The sequence below is a fragment of the Cotesia glomerata genome, linkage group LG2 (assembly GCF_020080835.1).
Source record: "Cotesia glomerata isolate CgM1 linkage group LG2, MPM_Cglom_v2.3, whole genome shotgun sequence".
Lineage (NCBI taxonomy): Eukaryota > Metazoa > Arthropoda > Insecta > Hymenoptera > Braconidae > Cotesia > Cotesia glomerata.
In genome coordinates, this window is record NC_058159.1 from 18,735,591 (window position 1) to 18,757,492 (window position 21,902).

General features: G+C 34.9%; 1 protein-coding gene and 1 long non-coding RNA gene across 3 annotated transcripts in view; one reads left to right on the forward strand and one right to left on the reverse strand.

Annotated features, from left to right (window-relative positions):
- LOC123259979 (ankyrin repeat and fibronectin type-III domain-containing protein 1) overlaps positions 1-21,902 on the reverse strand; it is a 100,298-nt gene that overhangs the window by 66,849 nt on the left and 11,547 nt on the right. Inside the window, exons 1-4 of one of the 2 annotated variants that reach the window (XM_044720826.1) lie at positions 9,502-9,614; positions 5,948-6,062; positions 5,116-5,197; positions 4,745-5,040 (exon numbers count right to left, since the gene is read on the reverse strand). In XM_044720826.1, coding sequence (XP_044576761.1) covers positions 4,745-4,857 — 113 coding nt within the window. In that variant the 5' untranslated portion in view covers positions 4,858-5,040; positions 5,116-5,197; positions 5,948-6,062; positions 9,502-9,614. Of the gene's footprint in view, positions 1-4,744; positions 5,041-5,115; positions 5,198-5,947; positions 6,063-9,501; positions 9,615-21,902 lie in introns of those variants that run through there. The other variant, XM_044720827.1, reaches the window with a different exon arrangement.
- LOC123259980 lies at positions 92-1,149 on the forward strand. The gene is made up of 3 exons (XR_006508360.1): positions 92-392; positions 507-658; positions 1,003-1,149. It is a non-coding gene; the product is annotated as an uncharacterized LOC123259980 (long non-coding RNA).

Here is a 21,902-nt window from a genome sequence, read left to right on the forward strand (position 1 = left end):
CTCTATATGTAAGAGAGCCAACCACAGTTGGTATAAGGTTGTGTGTGTAGTGTACATAAGTGACAGTGACAGTTTATTGGCGGCAAGTTACTTTACGCGGCGTGGTTCATTGTGTGTTTTTATTTTTTAATTGTTATTGTTTAGCTTGAAAATGTCTGCGGTGTGGAATTTTTTCGCAAAAAAAGAAACAATCAACTTGTTTCTTGTAATTTATGCGGTAAAGAATATACAACGTGAGGAAATACTACAAAAATTTAGCCACTCATTTAAAAACAAAACATTATAATGCTTATATGCAAATGTTGAAGCATCAGACCCTTTCAACAACGAAAAAATCTAGGAAAAGAACTGAAGTTACTGCATCAATAGACAATGATGATCCTGATGTTGATGTATGTCTCATAAATTCTATAAAAAATTGCATTCATCCAACGTATGATTAAAAACGAGAAGATTATGAGTTAATGTTTCGTTTGTTGATTTTTTTAACTATTTTTTATTTTCAGGTTACGTTGTCAAGAAATAAAAGTTCAAGTCAGAACCAAAATATCACAGACGATTCTTCGAATTCTGCAGAAACTAATTCCCACAACTATGAACCTAAAAGAAGAAAACAATCCACCCTTGAAAGTTGCTTAGAGCGGTTTAAGTTTTGAAGGTAATTCTAAGTCATATTTTACAATTATTATTGATATTTTGTAATCAATTTATAAAACTGAAGTTAGCAGACACTTGACAATTTTTTGATTTTTCTTGAAAAATAAACTAGGCATAGAGAATTATTTATAAAAATCTCATTTATAATTTTTAGAGCTTCTAAAGATTAAGTTTCAAATAAAATTTTCTTGCTATAATTTGTTTGTTAAAAAAATTCTAAAAATTATCAGATGTCTCTCAATTTCAGTATCATATCAATTTGCGAAAATATTGATTAATTAGACTTGACTCATACTATATTATTAAATGATTATAGTATTACTAAAAATTATGTATATATTCTAGAAGGCGGACAGAAACATAATGAAATTACTCAGGCATTAATTTATATGATATGTAAGGACAATTTCCCACGATCATGTGTGGAAAAAAGTGGTTTGCAAAAATTCACTCGTACTGTTAGTCCTCTCTATAAGCTACCATTCAGAAAAACGGTATTTAATGACATTTTCTTATATATTTTAATTAAATTCACAGTTTGATAATTGCTTTGTTTTTCATTTCAGGTATCTGGTTTAATTGAAAATAGATATAATACTACGAAGGCGATCTTTATGAAAGTTTTAGACGAGGCAAATTTCTTATATTTCACCAGTGACATACTCACAATCACTAATTCAACAAGAAGTTTTTTTGGTAGTGACAGTTCACTTTATCGTTACCATCAAAGAAAAGAATTTGTCTGCTATCCAGAGTATAAACCTATGCGCGCAAAAACTATCACAGCTATAACTGATGGACTTTTAAACATCAATAATTAAAAAAACTCCACTTCTTAATAATTTTGATCGGTAATGAGTAATATTATTCAATATAACGGATAAACATATATCTTTTTCAGAGTCATACAGCCCAGTACATCACAAAAACATGGAATGATATCTGCGACGAGTTTGCTATTGATAGAAGTAAAATTATATCGATCACTACAGATGGTGGCGCGAATATGGTTGCAGCAGTGCGATTGTTTTTAAGAAAAGATCATAGGATTCCCTGTTTAGCTCATTGTTTAAACCTTATTGTTGATGGGGTACTAAAGGAAATTCCAACATTTTCAGCACTTTGTGATCACGTTAAAAGTATTATTATATTTTTTAAACAATCTGTAAATGCTTTAGACCAATTACGAGCGGTGCTACAAGCTTCAGGCAAAAAAGAAGGCGAAGTTTTGACATTGATCCAAGCAGTCAGCACTAGATGGAACTCGTGCTTAGATATGCTGGAACGGTGTTAAATTGTCAAGAATCGTAGCTAAAATTTTAGTCACTAAAAGCCAAACTAACAAGAATACGCCTGATATGGTAGCAACTTCGCAGCTTAAAGTAATTCGAGACCTGACTACTCTTCTAGGTCCTTTTAAAGAATCTACTGAAGAGATCAGTGGAGAATATTATGTTACGTCAAGCTTGGCTATTTCTGTTTCTAATTTACTTCGTCAAGTTACTGATTAATCAACGCCATCGACTACTCTAGGAGAAATTGTTAAAGAGGCATTACTTAAAAAAGTCGAAGAAAAACTCGTTCCCCTTGAGAAAAATACTTTTCTTTCGGTGGCGACTATATTAGACCCACGGTTTAAACGTCTTCATTTCACGTCTCCACTCGCTGTCTCCAGTGCTATTTCAAGACTCAGCAATGACATTCGCTCAGAGCATAGGCGAAGATGACAACGATCTCCAGATCCAAGACCAGCTCAAGCATCACCAGAAGCTAGCTCGTCGTCTATTTGGTGTAGGCATGAAAAATTAATAACGCTTAGTTCAAATAGAGCAGAAATTCCAAGCTCTGGCAGCATTCCCAATGAACTAAAACAATATTTGGACCAACCATTAATCGACCGAAAATCAGACCCGATAGAATTTTGGGTGAATTATCGCCATGTCACACCAGTTCTATCTGAAATAGCTTTAAAATATTTGATTTGTCAGGCTTCCTCTGTAGCATCTGGAAGACTTGCTTCGGCTGTTAATTTAGCTGTTCCAGATAATAGAAGCAGGTTAACTGGAGATCATATTAAAGAGCGAGTACTTTTAATTTCTATACCAGATGATTACTGGTTTAAATAAAATTCAGATTACTAACCGCTGTTTAAATTTTCATTTTCTGACATTGCTAAAAACTTCATTTTATTAATAATATTTAAATATATAAATATTTTCTTAATAAATAAATTAAATTGAAAAAACTAAATGTGTGTTGATATTTTTTATCGTTCCAGTAATTCGACTATTTTTTGGGTAATCGCACCTCGCAGTAAAAATATTGATAAATCGAAATATCGATATTTTTGTTCTGCATAAATCGATATTGTTTAAAAATATCGATATATTTTTTTCATTTGCCCATCCCTATGCTTTAATATGTCTGCCCATATCTCCGCTCCATAAAGCAGTACCGAGTAGACTGCTTCAAGAAAAACTCTTCTTTTTTTGGTTCTTGGTCCCATAGTGTTAGTCATGATTCTTGCTAGGCTAGACACCGTCTTGCTGGCTTTCCTGCATGCACTGTGTGTGTATGTGTATGTTATTAAATTATGTGTTAATAAATTGTTTTTTTTTTTTAGCACTAAGAGCTCAAAAACGTCATAAGTACAATTTTAAGCGCCTAGGTATGGAATTAGCTTGAAGTTATAGGGATGGCCTTCAGGGTCAACCGTTTTCCTAATTTTTTTTTTTACGTGTTATTTTTATAGGAAATCTAAAAATCGTTGCGCGTCTTGTAAAATTGGGATATCGAGCTGCTCGTTTTGGAATATTTTTTTAATATCTACTCGAAACTTCTGAGATGGCAAGACGAGTAAAAAAATGTTTTTTTTTTAGACTACCCTATTGGTTATACATTCAAATTTTAATTACTCATTTTCGATTTAAAAAAAAAAAAAAAAAAAAATTTTTTTTTTAATTTGTAACGTTTTTACGGTCGAGTAAAAAAATTATTACAAATTCTGAAAAAAAATTCTTTTAAGAAGAAAGGATAAACAATTTTGAACTAAATCTAAAGGGATCGGTGTCTAAAATGATCAATTTGGCGAGGAATACTCCATATATATCACACTATCTGCAACTGATTCAAAATAACTCTTAATTTTTATAAAATTATAAAAAATAATACAAAAATAAAAATATCATAGGTCAATCACGAAGATAGATGCAATGTATGTGTTTCTACAAAATCTACCTAAAAGTGGTCAATTAAAAAATAAAATTGTTTGATGTCGTTCAGAAAATCATACACGGAAAAAAGTAAACTGTAATATTCACTCGGATTCCGGTTAATTTTTATAGTTTCAAACAGTAAAGCGGACGTCGGGCGCGGCAAAAAAATAAATATTACAGAACTTAATGTAGAAAGTATAAAAGCCACAATTTATAATTTAATATCCAAAATAAGTGATTAGTAGCTGTCACTATAGTAAATAACGACTCTTTCATCTTAAAAAATTACAGTTTCAAACAATAAAAATTGCCATTCCAATATATAGTCCATATTATGAGGAGAAGGGGAACTCAGTTGAAAGAGAAGGGGGTCTCACTCTGGGAGAATTTAACACTTGAAACAGTAAAAATTATACTTTTGAAATATACATTTTACCAGTCCAAGCAAGTCAATAATTACAGTTTGATTTTTAGCGTTACGTTTAAAATTTACCATTTTACTTTGTAAATATTGACGTTGCTTGTATTAGAAATTTACTAACTTTATTTTATACTTATTATCTATCATAAGATCATTTTTTAGGTACGAAATGATAAATATCAAAGTCTGAATTCTTAATTATTATACTTTAACATTTTAGACATTTACATAGCGAATATTACTGTTTGAAATAGTATTTTCTTCCATAACTCTTTCCATGTAAAGAGTAAATTGTAACGTTTAAATGGTAAATATTATAAAGTGAATAGTAAAATCACGATTTTACTGTTTGAAATGGTAACTTTTAGCAGTTGATCATTACTTATTATAAATCGACTGTTATTTATTACAGTTCACTTTTTTCTGTGTAGATTCGCTATTTCATTACTACCTTGCTTCTTTTTTATCTTGTTTTTTCTTTTTGAAAGCTCTTTTCACTCTGAGAAGCAAAAAAGCTGCTCGATCAATAGTCAGCCCCGAAACCGATTTGTCTTCATTCGCCATACTGTTGCTAAAAATAATTCAAGAATGTCTGAGGTAAACCGCAAATTTTTTTATAATTTCTTCAAGTTCATCCTTTATTGCGAGGAACATCTTTTTGTTGTACTGATGTATTTTTTGCTAAATATTATCTTCTAACATATAGTTTACAAGTTCTAAACACAAGGATCTAAATAAGGTTAGTTTCTGAAATAAGAAAATATTAATAATGTATTTATAATCTTACAGAAAAGAGAAATATAATAGAATGTGAAAACGTACTGTTTACATGTTATGATGTACAACACACGAATATCCCATGTCGATTTGAATATTTTTCAACTCAAGACTGCTGTTCAATGATCTAAAATTTTAATATATTATAATATTTTATTAGAAACGCTCGAACGGTGTTTTTATTTTAACGGATATGCGAACATTAGCTAGTATTTTTCGTAGATCCAGTCACTATAAATGAAAATTCTATAGTGATTATCAAAACCAAAACAGTTTGCGAAAAAGTAAACCAAAATTTGTATGAATTTAATTTATAATATATCACAATGTTAATTTATGTGTTGTACAGTGCGCGTCATTGATTCATACCGGTTAAAAATTTTATGGTAAAATAGAAAAATCAAAATTTCAACATCTGTAAATAAAGAAATCAATAAAAGGAAAATCTTTATAAGCATCAATTTAAACAAAATTGAAAAAATAATGCACTGAAAATAAATAACTCAAAATATCAATCACAATTAAAATAGAAATTAAAAATATCAGTAATTAAAACAATTACACTTTACAAAATAAATAATAGCAAATTTATAATATTAAAAAAAAAAAAGATAGATAGATCATTTATTTATGCCAAGGCCATGGCCGAATGGCAAGTATAAACAGAAAAATACAGTTTAATTACAATGTTTTCTTATTATAGTACATAGTATAAATACATAAACATATAATGAATTTATTTAATGATTTAATAATTTTCTCGATTTTATTGATTTAATCGAGCACCATGAGACAACTTATTGAGTTATAGATCTAAGTTAAAAAGATAGTCATAAACCTTATTTTTAAAAATTTCAATGCTTGATGCACTGATCACCTTAGTTGGCAGTTCTTCTCATAATCTGATAGCAGTTACAACAAAAGAGAACTCATAATGCGTAGTGGTGAAGTTTGGCATTTGAAAGGTGACATTATTTTTCTTTGCAGCTGGTCTGTCAGATACAGACAAAGATAAAGACAACAATATAATTAGATAATTTTAAAAATTATCAAATACAAATATAGACATTGAATAAAATAAAATGAACTGAATTCAGACAAGTCAGTAAAAAGACATTTGAATATTTATATTTATAAAAATATCGACAGTTATTAATATGCGAATTCTTAAACAATAGACATCTATAAATATGGTGTATCAAAAAAAAAAAAAAACTTTTTTTTTTTTTCAATGGTGTTGAAAAGTTGAAAGTACATCCAAAAACAAAAATTTTGGTACCTATTAGAGCCCTTAATATTAATATTAAGGTTTGCCTCAATACATTTCTAATTTTCCTATTTAAATAACACGGGAAAATATTTTTTTTTTATTTTCGAATTTTAATTACTTCGGAATAGCTTGCTTACGCAACATCTCAGAAAAACGACTTATAGGAAATTTCACGTTCTACAAAAAACGTCCTAAGGTCAAAGTTCCTCAGATCAACCGTTTTAAAGATATCTTCGATCAAAAATAACATTAATCAAAAATTTCATATATTTTCCAATAAAACTGCAAAAAAAAACATACTCTATATTTACATTATTTTTTTTTTGAAAAATTACTTTAATTGTGTTAATCTGAGACTTTAAACATTTTTTTTGATTACTTACTCCATACGTAACTCACAAAAAACACAAATACATAAATATAAAGGTTAAAAATATCAAATAAATGATTTTTGGGTCCCCGTGTAAAAATAAATCGTATTAAAAAAGTCTCAAAAATGTCGTTTTTTTAAAATCTTAAACGTGATAAAAACATACTGTTTTTAGACTCTTTTAAGACACTGAAATCAAATTCCGAGAGCAGATTTTTCAAATTTGGTTCTCAAATTTGTTATGAAAATTAAGGTTTAGACATATTTTAGACGATTTTGCAAGTTTTTAACCACAAAATTTTTGAGTAAGCTTTTTTCAAATTGAATTTGAAATTGTAGAAGAATTGTTATCCGACAATTTTGACTTTTTTGAAACGCTCCATTTTAATGTTCCGGGGCTCTGTCACTGAGAGCTCATCTTAAAAAAGTCTTTAAAATTTTTTGAAGACTATTTTAAGATGATTTCATAGCGACAGAGCTCCGGAAAATTATTATGGAGCGTCTTTGAATAGACTTAAAAGGATTTTAAAATAGTCTTCAAAAAATCTTAATAAAATTTTCAACGACTAATTTAAGATGAGCTCACAGCAACAGAGCTCTGGAACATTATTGTGGAGCGTCTTAAAATAGTCTTAAGAAAATCTTAAAATAGTCTTGAGAAAATCTTAAAATAGTCTTAAAAAAATCTTAAAAAAATTTTTTAAGACTATTTTAAGATGAGCTCACAGCGACAGAGCTCCGGAAAAATTATTATAGAGCGTCTTTAAATAGTCTTAAAATCATCTTAAAATAGCATTAAAATAATTAAAAAAAAATTTTTAAAGACTATTTCAAGATGAGCTCACAACGACAGAACCCCGGAACATTAAAACGGAGCATTTCAAAAAAGTCAAAATTGTCGGATAATACCCGAGTAAAAACAGAATTCCGCCGCACCACCGCCGCAACACCACTGCACGGATTTTTAAGCGCCGCACCACCGCTGCACTACAGCCGTGACAATTTTGATTATTTTACAAGTGCCGCATCACCGCCGCAACACCGGCGTGACAAGTAAAGAATTTATCTATTCGCCGCATTACCGCCACACCAGCGCCGTGACAAGTAAATAAATTTCTATTCGCCGCACCACATCTGTGACGCGTCCAGGTAAAAATAAAATTATTAATTTTTACGAAAAAATAATAAATTTCGTTCGACCGCCGCACCATACCGCTGTTTGATGGTATATACATTGAAATAAAATATTCGTTGATCATTCAAATAACAACTAAATTTTTTTAGTTAACTATGGCTTGCAGCGCAGTTGGCAATGTTCGAGACTTCCTTGCAGACGATCCAGGTTCGAATCCCATCACAGTTCAATTTTTAAAATTCTTTCAGAGTATTTCGATAGGCGTACCGCTTCTGTGCAACCCGAGGACGAAATTAAAAATCTACATCAACAATACGACTAAAAAAATTAATAATTTCGCGTTGCTTTGGCCTGATTAAAAAAAAATTTTTTTTTTTAATATTAGGCATTCGATTAAAAGGAGGTTGAACAATAGGTCTTACATTAAGATTTCTAGTCGCATTATTTATTAATTAATTATTGCGTGAAAAATTAATTATGATACCATTTTTTTTGAAATTGTAGGTATGATTTAGTATTGGTGCGGCGGTGGTGCAGCGGTGGTGCGGCGATGCTAAGAAGAGTAAATTTTTAGCGTGCGGCGTAATAGTTCGCCAAACGGCGGTAGTGCAGCTGTGGTGCGGCGGTATGGTGCGGCGGTGGTGCAGCGGTAATGCGGCGGTCGAACGAAATTTATTATTTTTCCGTAAAAAATAATAATTTCATTTTTACTCGGGTAATTCTTCTATAATTTCAAATTCAATTTGAAAAAAGCTTACTCAAAAATTTTGTGGTTAAAAACTTGCAAAATCGTCTAAAAAATGTCTAAAACTTAATTTTCATGGCAAATTTGAGAACCGAATTTGAAAAATCTGCTCTCGGAATTTGATTTCAGTGTCTTAAAAGAGTCTAAAAACAGTATGTTTTTATCACGTTTAAGATTTTAAAAAAACGACATTTTTGAGACTTTTTTAATACAATTTATTTTTACACGGGGACCCAAAAATCATTTATTTGATATTTTTAACCTTTATATTTATGTATTTGTGATTTTTGTGAGTTACGTATGGAGTGAGAATCAAAAAAATGTTTAAAGTCTCAGATTAACAGAATTTAAGTGATTTTCCAAAAAAAAAAATAATGTAAATATAGAGTATGATTTTTTTTTGCAGTTTTATTGGAAAATACATGAAATTTTTGATTAATGTTATTTTTGATCGAAGATATCTTTAAAACGGTTGATCTGAGGAACTTTGACCTTAGGACGTTTTTTGTAGATCGTGAAATTTCCTATAAGTCCTTTTTCTGAGATGTTGCGTAAGTAAGCTATTCCGAAGTAATTAAAATTCGAAAACAAAAAAAAATATTTTCCCGTGTTATTTAAATAGGAAAATTAGAAATGTATTGAGGCAAACCTTAATATTAATATTAAGGGCTCTAATAGGTACCAAAATTTTTGTTTTTGGATGTACTTTCAACTTTTCAACACCATTGAAAAAAAAAAAATTTTTTTATTTTTTCTGATACACCCTAATAAATATAGACTAACAAATTTAGAAACCCATAATTTTAGACATCTGTAAATTTTGATTTATATAAATTCATAAATTAAAATAAAAATACAATTAAATATATAATTGCTTGCAATTTATGAGGTAATAAAAAATTAAAACAAACCTTCTATAATGCTCGAGAGCCCTCGACGGAAACCCTTGAATGCTTACGGAGTCGGTTCTCCAGAAGGTTGTGGATCAGGCAGCGGCGAAATTCTCTGCGCTCCAAAAAATAACCTAGACAATTTTAAAAAAACGAGTGTCGTGCTTATCAGAGTTAGCTACTCATGGAGGTTTACAGAGTCGGTTCTCCACGAGGTCTCGGATTAGACAATGGCGAGATTCCCTGCGCTCCAAAAAATAATCTAGACATTTTTAAAATAGCGTGTGTAATTTCTTCAGACTGACGTTGTACATGTTCCCTACAATTTTGCATTCTGTTATAATTTTGTTTTTAATATTATTTTTAACTTCCCGCTAAGAAAATCGAAGATTTTCAAAAATCGGGAAGTTATTGTTTTTACCCCGTTTTGCAAAAATCGAGTTTTCATCAGATCTCGACGTTTGAAGGTCACAGGAAGCTTCCCTGACTATCCCCGCGAGGTTGTCACGGTGTCTGTATGTATGTATGTATGTGTATGTGTGTGTGTGTGTGTGTGTGTGTGTGTGTGTGTGTTTTTTTTTTTTTTTTATAAAGAGGTACGAAAAAAGATCTTCAAAAGACACCGGTATCGTTAACTCTGCCGCCCATCTTCCGGCAGATATCGATAGTCGGTAGTGTGGAGATTTTTACCCACTAAAAAAAACATTCCTCTTCCCCTCTTCCCTAGATGGTACGGGGAGGACTGGATTGGAACCGCGTTAGCATTACTTCAATCCAGTCGTGCTGCGTCTCACGACGCCTACTCCTGGCTACTGGTCCCTTTCTGCGATTTTGTCTTTCAGGAGGTGCTGTGCATAAACTGCAACAGCTGACCAGTTTTCCTCTTGTTTGATCATATAGGTCACCAGGCTTGAGGGGGAGAGCCTGGTGCCTATGATCTCTTCAGTGTTTCTTCTGTAGTCCTTCCATCGAGCACACTCGAAGAATGTGTGTTCGGAGTCGTCGATTTTATCCGGGCAGTATTTGCACGTTGGTGTGCTGTGCAAACCCATCTTGAAAAGATAGGCATTGAACTGCCCATGTCCCGTCAATAGCTGGGTCAGGAAAAAGTCCGTATCCCCGTGCTTCCGAGAGAGCCAGACGTTGATGTTTGGGATCAGGCGCGCCGTCCATCTGCCCGTCTCTCCCGATGTCCATCGGTCCTGCCACTCTTGCTGCGTTTCCGCCTTTATCCTCGTTCTTGCGTCCTTCATGTTATCATCACTGTCTTTAGCGTCATAGAGTTTTGCTCTTTCGAACGCTAATAGGTCGATGGGCGCGGCTCCTGCAATGACCAATACAGCCGCTTCGGAAACTGTGCGGTAGGCGCAGGCAACCCTGAGAGCGCCTCGCCGCTGTACTGCTGCGATCTTTCGCCGGTAGGTCTTCTGCTTTAATATGTCTGCCCATATCTCCGCTCCATAAAGCAGTACCGAGTGGACTGCTTCTAGAAGAACTCTTCTCTTTTTTGTTCTTGGTCCCATGGTGTTGGTCATAATTCGTGCTAGGCTAGACACAGTCTTGCTGGCTTTCTTGCATGCACTGTCGAGGTGTTCACGGAAAGATAGTTTCTCGTCTATCATTACCCCTAGATACCGCAGGGCCCTTGTTGACGTCAGCGTTGTTCCTCCCATGTCCATAGCGAATGGTTTTGGAAACCATTTTGACGGGTCAAAACGACCATCTCGGTTTTCTGTTTGGCGAGTTTCAGGTGATGCTTATCGAGCCAAGTCTCGACGGTGTCGATGGTTTCCCGAACTAGCAGTTCGGCCTCTTCCACGCTGTCCGCCACTATAGTGGCTGCAACGTCGTCTGCAAAGCCTGTTAGCTCTACTTGCTCTGGCAACGGGATTTCAAGAAGCTCGTCGTAGTCTGCGTTCCATAGATCAGGCCCCATTATTGAGCCTTGCGGCACGCCAGCCGTTATGGCGTATTCTTGTGGGCCTTCAGTAGTTTCCACTATTAGCTTTCTATCGTCAAGGTAGTTGTCGACTAGTGCCAGATTTTCTGGCTCCGCGTCAAACTTGTGCTCCAGAGCGTCTAAAATGTCTCCCCAATTTGCGCTGTTAAATGCGTTTTTGACATCTAGCGTGAGGAGAAGACATACTTTACGAGCTTTGAGGCTACCAGACCATGCTTGTGTTGCTGTCTTTATGACTTTCTTGATCGCTCCGACTGTCGAATGACCTTTCTGGAAGCCATGCTGGTTGGTGGCAAAACCTCCAGCACGGTCGATGTCGTCGCGAAGTCTCCCTTGTATGAGCTTCTCGAGCAGTTTTCCAGCAATGTCTAGCATACAGAGTGGTCTAAACGACGAAGGTGTTATGGGGGTTCCCTTACCTTTGTCTAAGAGAACCAATCTCTGCCGTTTCCAGACCGCGGAAAAGGTGCCAGTTGCCAAGCATGCGTTGTAGGTGTTCAGGAGTAAGTCTGGGTATTCCAGGGCTATAATCTTGATCACCGATGCCGGGATGCCATCAGGTCCAGGTGCCTTTCCTGTTTTGAGTGACTTGGCCGCGTCTTGTAGTTCCTTAGTTGTGAAGGGCGTTACTTCGTTGTTTTTAGTGTAGTGTTTCTTCTCCCACGGCGGGTGTTTGGGGAAAAGCTCCGCTACGATGCTATCCATTAAGGCTGGAGACTTCGGCGCCTCTGGTGAAGCCTTTCCAAGTCGTTTGGCGACAATTTGGTAGGCTTTACCCCAGATGTCATTGTCGAGATCGTTGCAGATCTCTTTCCACAACTTTGCTTTACTTGCTTTGATGGCTCGATTTAGCATCTTTTTGGCCTGCTTGTACTCTTTTGAATACAAGTCCTGGCTTGGGGAGCGTTTGGCAGCTCTCGTTGCGCAGCGACGTAGTTGATGGCACATTTTGCGAAGTTCCGCTATGTCTGTTGACCACCAGTACGCCGGCCTGCGAAAACTCCGGTTTTTCAACCGCGGCATAGAGGCGTCACATGCGGCGGAAATCTCCTTCATCGTATTTAGTACTGTCCTTTCTGTCTCGCTGCAAGTATCCGGAGTCGGGTTGTTCTGAAGGGTAGACCAGCTCCGTGCAAGTGAAGCTCGCAGTGCCTCTGGATCAAGCTTCCTGACATTCCACTTTCGCTTAGAAAGGTCGTGTTGTGGTACCGGAGCAGATGCCAATCCAACGTTAAATGTCACGAACTGGTGATCACTGCCACTGTATTTTTCGGATACTGTCCAGTTTTCAATCATGTTGGCAATTTTTGGAGTCGCCAACGAAATGTCGAGGATGGACTCTTGGTACCCCGGTCTTCTGAAAGTCGTGGTGCTCCCAGTATTTAGCACTATGAGGTCGAGTCTAGCCACGACGTCAGCGACCTCGTTGCCTCTGGTGTCGGAGAAATCAGCGCCCCATTCAGCCGATTTAGCATTGAAGTCACCAGCTACGATAACTTCGCCGTCGAACTTAGTGACCGCATCTTCTATATTTGCGAGTTTCTGTCGGAACACACTAATCCCTTCGTTAGGTGAGAGATAGACGCTCATGAAGTAGGTTGTGGGGGTTTGAATCCAGACAAAACCTGCTCCACCTCCGCTGTTGTTGACGGTAACGTTCTTTGTGTTCACAATCCAAATTGCTGCCGTGCCCGTTTCGTCTGCGAACCATGTTTTACCTTCGATGTTTAGATATTGCTCGCAGATAAAGCAGACGTCAATTTTATCTTCGAAAACACGCTGGCGCAGCAGGTTTTGCACCTATTCAGGTTGCCTTGTAGTATGCGTGTCATTTCTGACCTTTCATGGCTTCTGCAAGTGCTTTGCGGAATGCCTTACACGCTCCAGTGCCAGAAATATGGCATAGACTATCCTGGGCATCTTTGTCCGAAGCACAAAGGAAGCATTTTAACTTCTCCGTGCAGTTTACGGCCTTGTGGTTCTCTCCGCCACATTTGTAGCAGCACCTGCTTCTGTCTGGTCCCGCACACTGACGTGTTTGGTGTCCATAACCAAGACATTTAAAACAACGTGTTACTTTTACTACTGGGCGTATACGACAGTTCACCAAACCGATCCGTATACGGGCCTTGTCAAGGGCCTTAATCGCATTGGGCTCGTCTAGTTCGCAGAAGGCTGCCCGATTACCTCGTGGTGTGGGTTTTGTCAAATTTACCCGTTTGACCTCCAGGTTGTCAGTGAATTCACGTTTGAGTGCTTCACGGACTTCGCTCTCGGTAGAGATTTCATCTAAGTCGAGGATCTCGATCGTTGTTGTTGGTGTTAGCGTCTTGACTGTGCCGATGTTTGCAGTGGCTGCCCTTACTGCATCGGTGAATGCCTTGCTGTCTTCGGACTTTCGAGCCATTTCAAGGAGAACGCCTCCGTGTTTCGTCTTTTAATAGACCTTATGTCTACGCCCGTCTCGACAGGGCTTACCTTGGCCTTGATTTCCTTCAGGAGATCGGCGTATGTTCGCCCTTCAGCTGGTTGGACTAGGACAGCTTTAGTTCTTGTCTTCTTCCTCCTTGGTTTCTTGGAGCCACCGCTGTTTGGCTGGTCTTGGGCTGTAGCAGTTTGAGTCACTGGCTCCTGTTCTTTCTTTTTCTTGTTTTGCCGAGTCACTTTGGTCCAGGTATCATCCCGGGCTGTCTTTTTCTGTGCTGGCTTGTCAATATCTGAGGAAGGGCTGGGCGTGGACAGCGGCCTCTTCTTGTTGCCATCTCCTTGCTGTGGTAATTTCTTAGGAGTGGTCAGAGGTGGCTGTGATTTTTGTTCAGACTAGGAGTTGATTGAGGCGTTGACGCCGACTTCGTTGGTGATTTGTTGGCCAGCCTATATGCCGTACTAATAGACGAAACCAATTTTCTGATCTCATGGTGGAGATGCTTTTTGTCTTTTATGAAGTCGGCTAACTCATCAATCTTGTTGCCGAGCCTCTCCATTGGTGACTGTTGGCCGGTGACGGTCGGTAGAGAGTTCATTCTTCCTCGGTGGGTTTGATTAGTGGCAGGAGCAAAAGGTCCTCCACTTTTTGAAGGAATGTTGCTCAGCTGTCCGTTCTCTGCCATTTGGGCTGATTTCGTACTCCCTGTAACCTTGCTAGCATTGCTAGACAGCAGAGCCATGGGGTCTACTCCACTGTTCAAACGGTCGCTTGATAACGACAAGTTTAGGCCCGTTTGCACGCCTTCTCTCGCCGGCACTGAGGTATCCATCCTCTGTACTGTAAACGATGTTTGAAAATCTTCTGACATTTCCATATCATCTTTTGCTAGGTTTTGGTCCACCCCGAGTATTCTGTTTCCTCGGTACCCGACGCATCTGACGTGCAGATATGCCGGGCATTCCCCTATCCGCCACCTGAGGAGGCGCCCGATGCGGGACCCAGCAAGCCCGACACGGGGTGTGTGTGTGTGTGTGTGTGTGTGTGTGTGTGTGTGTGTGTGTGTGTGTGTGTGTGTGTGTGTGTGTGTGTGTCTGAAAGTATGTGAACCGCTTATAACTTTTGAACGGCTTGACCGATTTCATCGCGGTTGGTGCCATTCGAAGAGCTTGACCAAACTTAGATTTTGAAAACTATTTGGACCGATTCAGATCAATAGATTTTGAGAAATCTTAAAAAAACTGAAAAAAAAATTTTTTTCAAATGTGGTTTTTTTGGAATAACTTTTAAACGGCTTAAAGGTTCAATTCCAAAAACTGATCAGCTGAAATCGGTTGATTCGTTCGAGAGATATCGTGAACGAAAGAAAACCGAAAAAAGTGTTTTTTCGGAATAACTCTAAAATTCCTAGCGCGATCAATTCAAAATTTAAGATTCTTTGTGAGGCTTGAAAAACTGCGTCGAATGCTTCTAACTGCGTAAAAATCAGTTTATTCATTCAAAAGTTATTGCGGTTTAAAAATTCAAGAAATAGTGTCTTATCAAATCTCTATCAGACTTTTGAGCTCGAAGTGCTTTAAAGCATAGAAAAGCAATCTCTTTGAGCTCGGAGAGCTCAAAATAACCCATAAATTGTATTTTTGAGCTCGAAGAGCTCAAAAACGTCATTGGTGCAATTTTAAGCGCCTAAGTATGGAATTAGCGGGAAGTTGCAGGGATGGCCTTCAGGGTCAATCGTTTTCCTAATTTTTTTTAATATTTGATTACAATTTTTTCTTACGTCATCGACGCTTGTTTTTGACTGTAAACAAAGAAATTTATAAAATAAAGCAGAAACAGAAAAATAAAATAACCATTTGAAAAATTGACATGTGTATGAAGATTCAAAACTGTAAATAAATTTTTATATTTAATTAAAAAATATGTAGGTTATTTTTTGCAGTACAAAGAATCCATCCGCTGCCTGATCCGCAACTTCCTGGAGGACGATAAACCTCCATGAGTAGCTAACTCTGATAAGTACGACACTCGCTATTTAAAAATTGTCTAGGTTATTTTTTGGAGCGTGGGGAATCTCGCCGCTGCCTGATCCGCAACCTCCTGGAGAGCCGACTCCGTAAACCATTATGAGTAGCTAACTCTGATAAACACGACACTCGTTTTTTAAAAATTGTCTAGGTTATTTTTTGGAGCGTGGGGAATTTTGCCGCTGCCTGATCCGCGACTTTCTGGAGAGCCGACTCCGTAAACCTCCATGAGTAGCTAACTCTGTTAAGCACGACACTCGCTATTTAAAAATTGTCTAGGTTATTTTTTGGAGCGCAGAGAATTTCACCGCTGCCTGATCCGCAACCTTCTGGAGAACCGACTCCGTAAGCATCCAAGGGTTGCAGTCGAGGGCTCTCGAGCATTATAGAAGTATTGTTTTAATTTTTATTACCTCATAAATTGCAAGCAATTATATATTCAATTGTATTTTTATTTTAATTTATGAATTTATATAAATCAAAATTTACAGATGTCTAAAATTACGGGTTTCTAAATTTGCTAGTCTATATTTCTCGATGTCTATTGTTTAAGAATTCGCATATTAATAACTATCGATATTTTTATAAATATAAATATTCAAATGTCTTTTTACTGACTTGTCTGAATTTAGTTTATTTTATTTTATTCAATGTCTATATTTATATTTGATAATTTTTAAAATTATCCAATTATATTGTTGTCTTTTTTTTTTTAATATTATAAATTTGCTATTATTTATTTTGTAAAGTGTAATTATTTTAAATACTGATATTTTTAATTTCTATTTTAATTGTGATTGATATTTTGAGTTATTTATTTTCAGTGCATTATTTTTTCAATTTCGTTTAAATTGATGCTTATAAAGATTTTCCTTTTATTGATTTCTTTATTTACAGATGTCGAAATTTTGATTTTTCTATTTTACCATAAAATTTTTAACCGGTATGAATCAATGACATGCACTGTAAGTAGCACCATCCACAAATATTTATATGGAAACTATTAGACTACAATATCAGACAAGATTTAGTCGATCCAATATGAAAATGAATTCCGAACCATGGTCAATTTACACATAACTAGTCCTAGTCCTAGGTCTTATTTTAAGAATTTATGGCCTTTCATTTTTTTTTCTCTTGTTTGAAAGATTTTATTAATATTCGAAATTCAGAATATTTAATAATAGTTTGGGGGGTTTTTTTTCAATATGGAAAAGTTTATTAATTCATACTTATAATGTTACTAGAGACAATATTCGATGTTATCCTGAAAAGAATTTATCACCTATTTAGGGGAACAAAAGACTCCATTTTTGTACCTCAAAGAAACACAATTGAGTCTATGTTCGATTAAATGAGAGCTATAATGTATACGAGCTTAATCAATTAACTGTCAACTGTGTATTTCTTTGTGTGAATTGCATTATTCTAAATCATTATAGATTGACCTTAAGGGTTTTCAGATGATTCTTAAATATCCTAAAATGTTATGAATCATTTAAAAGAGTTTACATGATACTTAAATATTTTAAAACATTTCAAATACTCTGAAATACTTTTAAATAACTATAAACATATTAAAACAGAAATGAGAAGAAAAATTTCTTTAGAAAAATATAAGCATTTTTGTGACAAGAAATTAATTTGTTGGAAATTTTGAACAATTTTATTTCTAAGCTGAAGAAATCAAAATTGTTCTTACATTAACTTTCTTGTTGAAAAATAGTTTACTATATTTGGGAAAAAACAATTTTGGATGAAAATTCTCAAATTATCTATCTAAAATTGTTTTTTTCAGTATATTTAAAAGCACTTTAGATCATTTTTGGAAATATTAGATGACTTAAGAAATTTCAAACCCTTTTCGAATATTATACAGCGTTTTGAAAAGTTACAAAACATTCTAGATCATTTTAGATTTTTCAAGTATTTCGAACACTCTAGAACGATTTAGAATAATTCCACAATTTCTGTCATGAAAGATTGCTCATTTCATTTAAATCTTCCTTCAACCTCCATATATCTAAAACCAACTCATGTAGTCTAAGCAGAAAACTTCTTTAAGAAATGGTGTATGAAGGGCTACTACACTATGAAGCTCCATAGGGCTATATGGGTTAATTTTGGAGTTATAACGTCTGCAATAACAAAACCACACTAGTTTTTATTTACAGATTACGAGAAAGCTATTAACTTAATAAGACAGAATATAAGGGGCATTCCACGCCAAATCGACCACTTTTGACCCTGACCCCTTTTGATTTGGCTGAAAGTTTACCATCTTTTTCTACCCTATCAAAAATGTCTCTCATAATTTTTTCAAATTTTTTTACCCAACCAAAAAAAAAGTTATAAATTTTTCAAAAAAACCGCTTTTTATTTTTAAATTGCCATAACTTTTTCAAAAATTGACTTATCGGGACGTTTTTTTTTTCAATATTTTTGTTATTAAATGTTCTTTTTGGAAAAAAATAGAAAAAAATTATTCAAACCTGTCTTCTTCGTTCTTTTTTTAGATTTTCCGAAAAAACTCCGAATTTCTCGATGATGACCATTTTTAATTTCTTTTTTCTTTCTTTCATATGAAACTTTGACATTTTCTACAAATATCCTGAAATTTTTAGAAAGGTGTTTTTTCGATTTCTATTTTTTTTTTAATCGAAAAAAAAAAAATTAGAAAAACGGTTGACCCTAAAGGCCATCCCTGCAACTTCCCGCTAATTCCATACCTAGGCGCTTAAAATTGCACTTATGACGTTTTTGAACTTTTAGAGCTCAAAAATACAATTTATGTGTTATTTTGATCTCTCCGAGCTCAAAGAGATACCTTTGCTATGCTTTTGAGCTAAAAAATCTTAACAAAATTCGATGAAACACGATTTTTTTAATTTTTAAACTGTTGTAACTTTTTAATAAATCAACCGATTTTCACGCGGTAGGTGGCGATCGATGTGGTTTTTTGAGCTCTATAAAAAATTTAGAACAAAAAAATTGATCTGATAAAAAATTTCGGAATTATTACAAAAAAACACTTTTTTCGATTTTTTTCGACAACGATATCTCACGAACCCATCAACCGATTCTGACGCTTTATGTAGCGATCGATGCGGGGTTTTAAGGTTAAGAGCTAATTAGTTTTTGAAGTTGATCGGTTCAGCTAATTCGGAGATATTTAAAAAAAAATGGAAAAAAAAACAACTTTTTTGTCACTCTTTTTCACTTTTTTTGCAATTTCTCGAAATCTACTGATCCAAATCGGTTCCAACTTACAGGAAATCTGAGTTTTATGGTTAAAACGGTTTTATCAAATGGTTTAATACATGATTATAATGTCTTAACCCTTACCGGCCACACGGGGTGACTACTTACCCCAGGCTTAAAAAACTGGAATTAGAGGTCTTAAAACTTCCAAATAAATACAATAAACGGCATATGCCGTGAATCTGAAAAGTGAATTTTTTTGAAAAAAAGCCATTATTCTAAAATTTTGACTTATGTGACCAGTTGTTAGAACGCCATCTATTAATTAACCAAGTTTTAAACCATTAGAAATAATGAAGAACTCGTCAACGAACATGACACAATTAATTAAAAGTCTCAAAACATGTTGTCCAACCGGGTTTTTCAGCGTGGGGTAATGAGTTACCCCATGTGGCCGTTATGTGGCCTGGGTGAGGTGTGGCCGGTAAGGGTTAAATGCAATAATTCTTAACTAATGAAGACATTTTGCTTAGCTAAGCAAGAAAATGTTCTTTAACATTATTATTTCTGAAGATGGCACTTAATAAGTTTATTTTTATGAAGAGGATTCATAAGTGGCGCAAACTATCATATCTCGAAGGCGTTTAGAGTAATTTGAAAATAGACTTGGACGTTCGCAAGGATTAAAAATTTAAAAAACAATTCTGAGAAGCTAACCTGGTTAACTTTTAGTTCTATATTTTTTGTTGTTTTTTAATTTCTTTTGTTTTTAAAAAAATTAATTTTCTCGATTGATTAATTTTCTCGATGATTAACATGTTCAACTTTTGGTTCTATACTTTTTTCTTTTTTTTTGAGGATTCTCCAAAATTTTTGGACCAGTGTTATGAAAAATAAGACTAAAAATTTAGGAAAACGCTTGACCCTAAAGGCCATCCCTGCAACTTCCCGCTAACTTCATACCTAAACGCTCAACATTTCACTTATTTTGTTTTTGAGCTCTTTGAGCTCAATAGTACAATTTCTGCGTTATTTTGAGTTCTTCGAGCTCAAAGAGATAGCTTCTTTATGCTTTTGAGCTCTTCGAGCTCTGATAGAAGTCTGATAGAAGTTTGATGAAACACTATTTTTTGAATTTTCGGTTGGTGGCATTCGACGCAGTTTTTGAAACTTCATAACGGATTTTTAAGTTTAAATCGATCGAACAAGGAATTTCGAAGTAATTCCAAAAAAACACTTTTTTTGAACTTTTTCGTTTTCGATAGCTCTCGAACGATTCAACCGATTTTGACGGGACTGGTGGCAATCGACGTGGTTTTTCAAACTTAAGAGCGGAATAGTTTTTGGAATTGATCGGTGCAACCGTTTAGAATTTATTCCAAAAGAACGATTTTTTGAAAATTTTATTTTTGAGATTTCTCAAAATCTAGCAAACCGAATTGATTCAAATTTTCACGAAATTTAATGGCAATGATACTCTTTAGATCGCCGCCTATTTCGATCCGATCGGTCAAGCCGTTCAAAAGTTATAAGAAGTTTACATACACACACACACACACACACACACACACACACACACACACACACACACACACATATGCATACATACAGCCGCACGGACCCCATCGCGGGAATAGTCAGGGAAGCTTCCTGTGACCTTAAAACGCCGAGATCTGATGAAAACTCTATTTTCGCAAAACGGGGTGAAACCAATAACTTCCCGAATTTTGAAAATCTTCGATTTTTTTAGCGGAAAGTTAAAAAAAAAAATTTAGTCGATTGAAAAAGAAGTTTTAGTTGATTGAAAAAAAAAAAAAAATAGAAATCGAAAAAACACCTTTCTGAAAATTTCAGGATATTTGTAGAAAATGTCACAATTTTTATAAGAAAGAAAGAAATTAATAATGGTAATCATCGAGAAATTCGGAGTTTTTTCGGAAAATCTAAAAAAGAACGATGAAGACCCAGTAAACACGTTTACGTCAATGTGACGTCAAAATGACATTGGGCTATGTCACGATTTACGTAAGATATAAGTCACGAATGAGTCACATGTGACTCATTATTTCACACTTCCTGACGTAAAAATATGACGTAGTCATGACATCAGTATTATGTCTCAATGAAATTTATGACGTCAATATGACGTAACTGTGATGTCTATATCATGATAGTGATGTCATTATGACGTAAAAGTGATGTAAAAATTGTACCTCAGAAAAAATATTAAAAAAAAAAATTTCTCAAAAATAAAAAAATTGCAATTTCGAAATCAATCATAGTGTTGTGGAGTTATTACAAACTTTGAAATACTAGTTATGTGTAAATACTTAATGAAAAAATCTTGAGGTATGCTAGGCTCGAACTCGGGTCCTCACGTGTCGAAGTCTGGAACGCTGCTCACTTGTCCAAGTAGAGTCATGTGGGGCAAATGTGCGCAGCGGGTAAGAGTGCGCGATCCCATGTATTTGGGACTCAAATGAATGGGTTTGCGCACTCTTGCCCCACATGACCCTAACGGTTCATGTCACGTAGTAACTAACTTATGTGTTAAGCCTTACATGACGAAAAATGCTTATCTCATAATTTTTTCTGAGATTAAATGGATTTTAAGAGCTGGAATTGTATAAAATTCAAGTCTAATAGTTTATACTTCATAAAATTTCATTAAAACTCATGAAATTTTATAAAGTTCTATAAAATTTTGTAAAAACTCTTATAAAAGACTCGCTAGTGAAACTTGCGGTAATGAATAGGCAATTTATAAATTTTCGTAAAAATTGATTGAATCTTACACTTTCAAAAATTT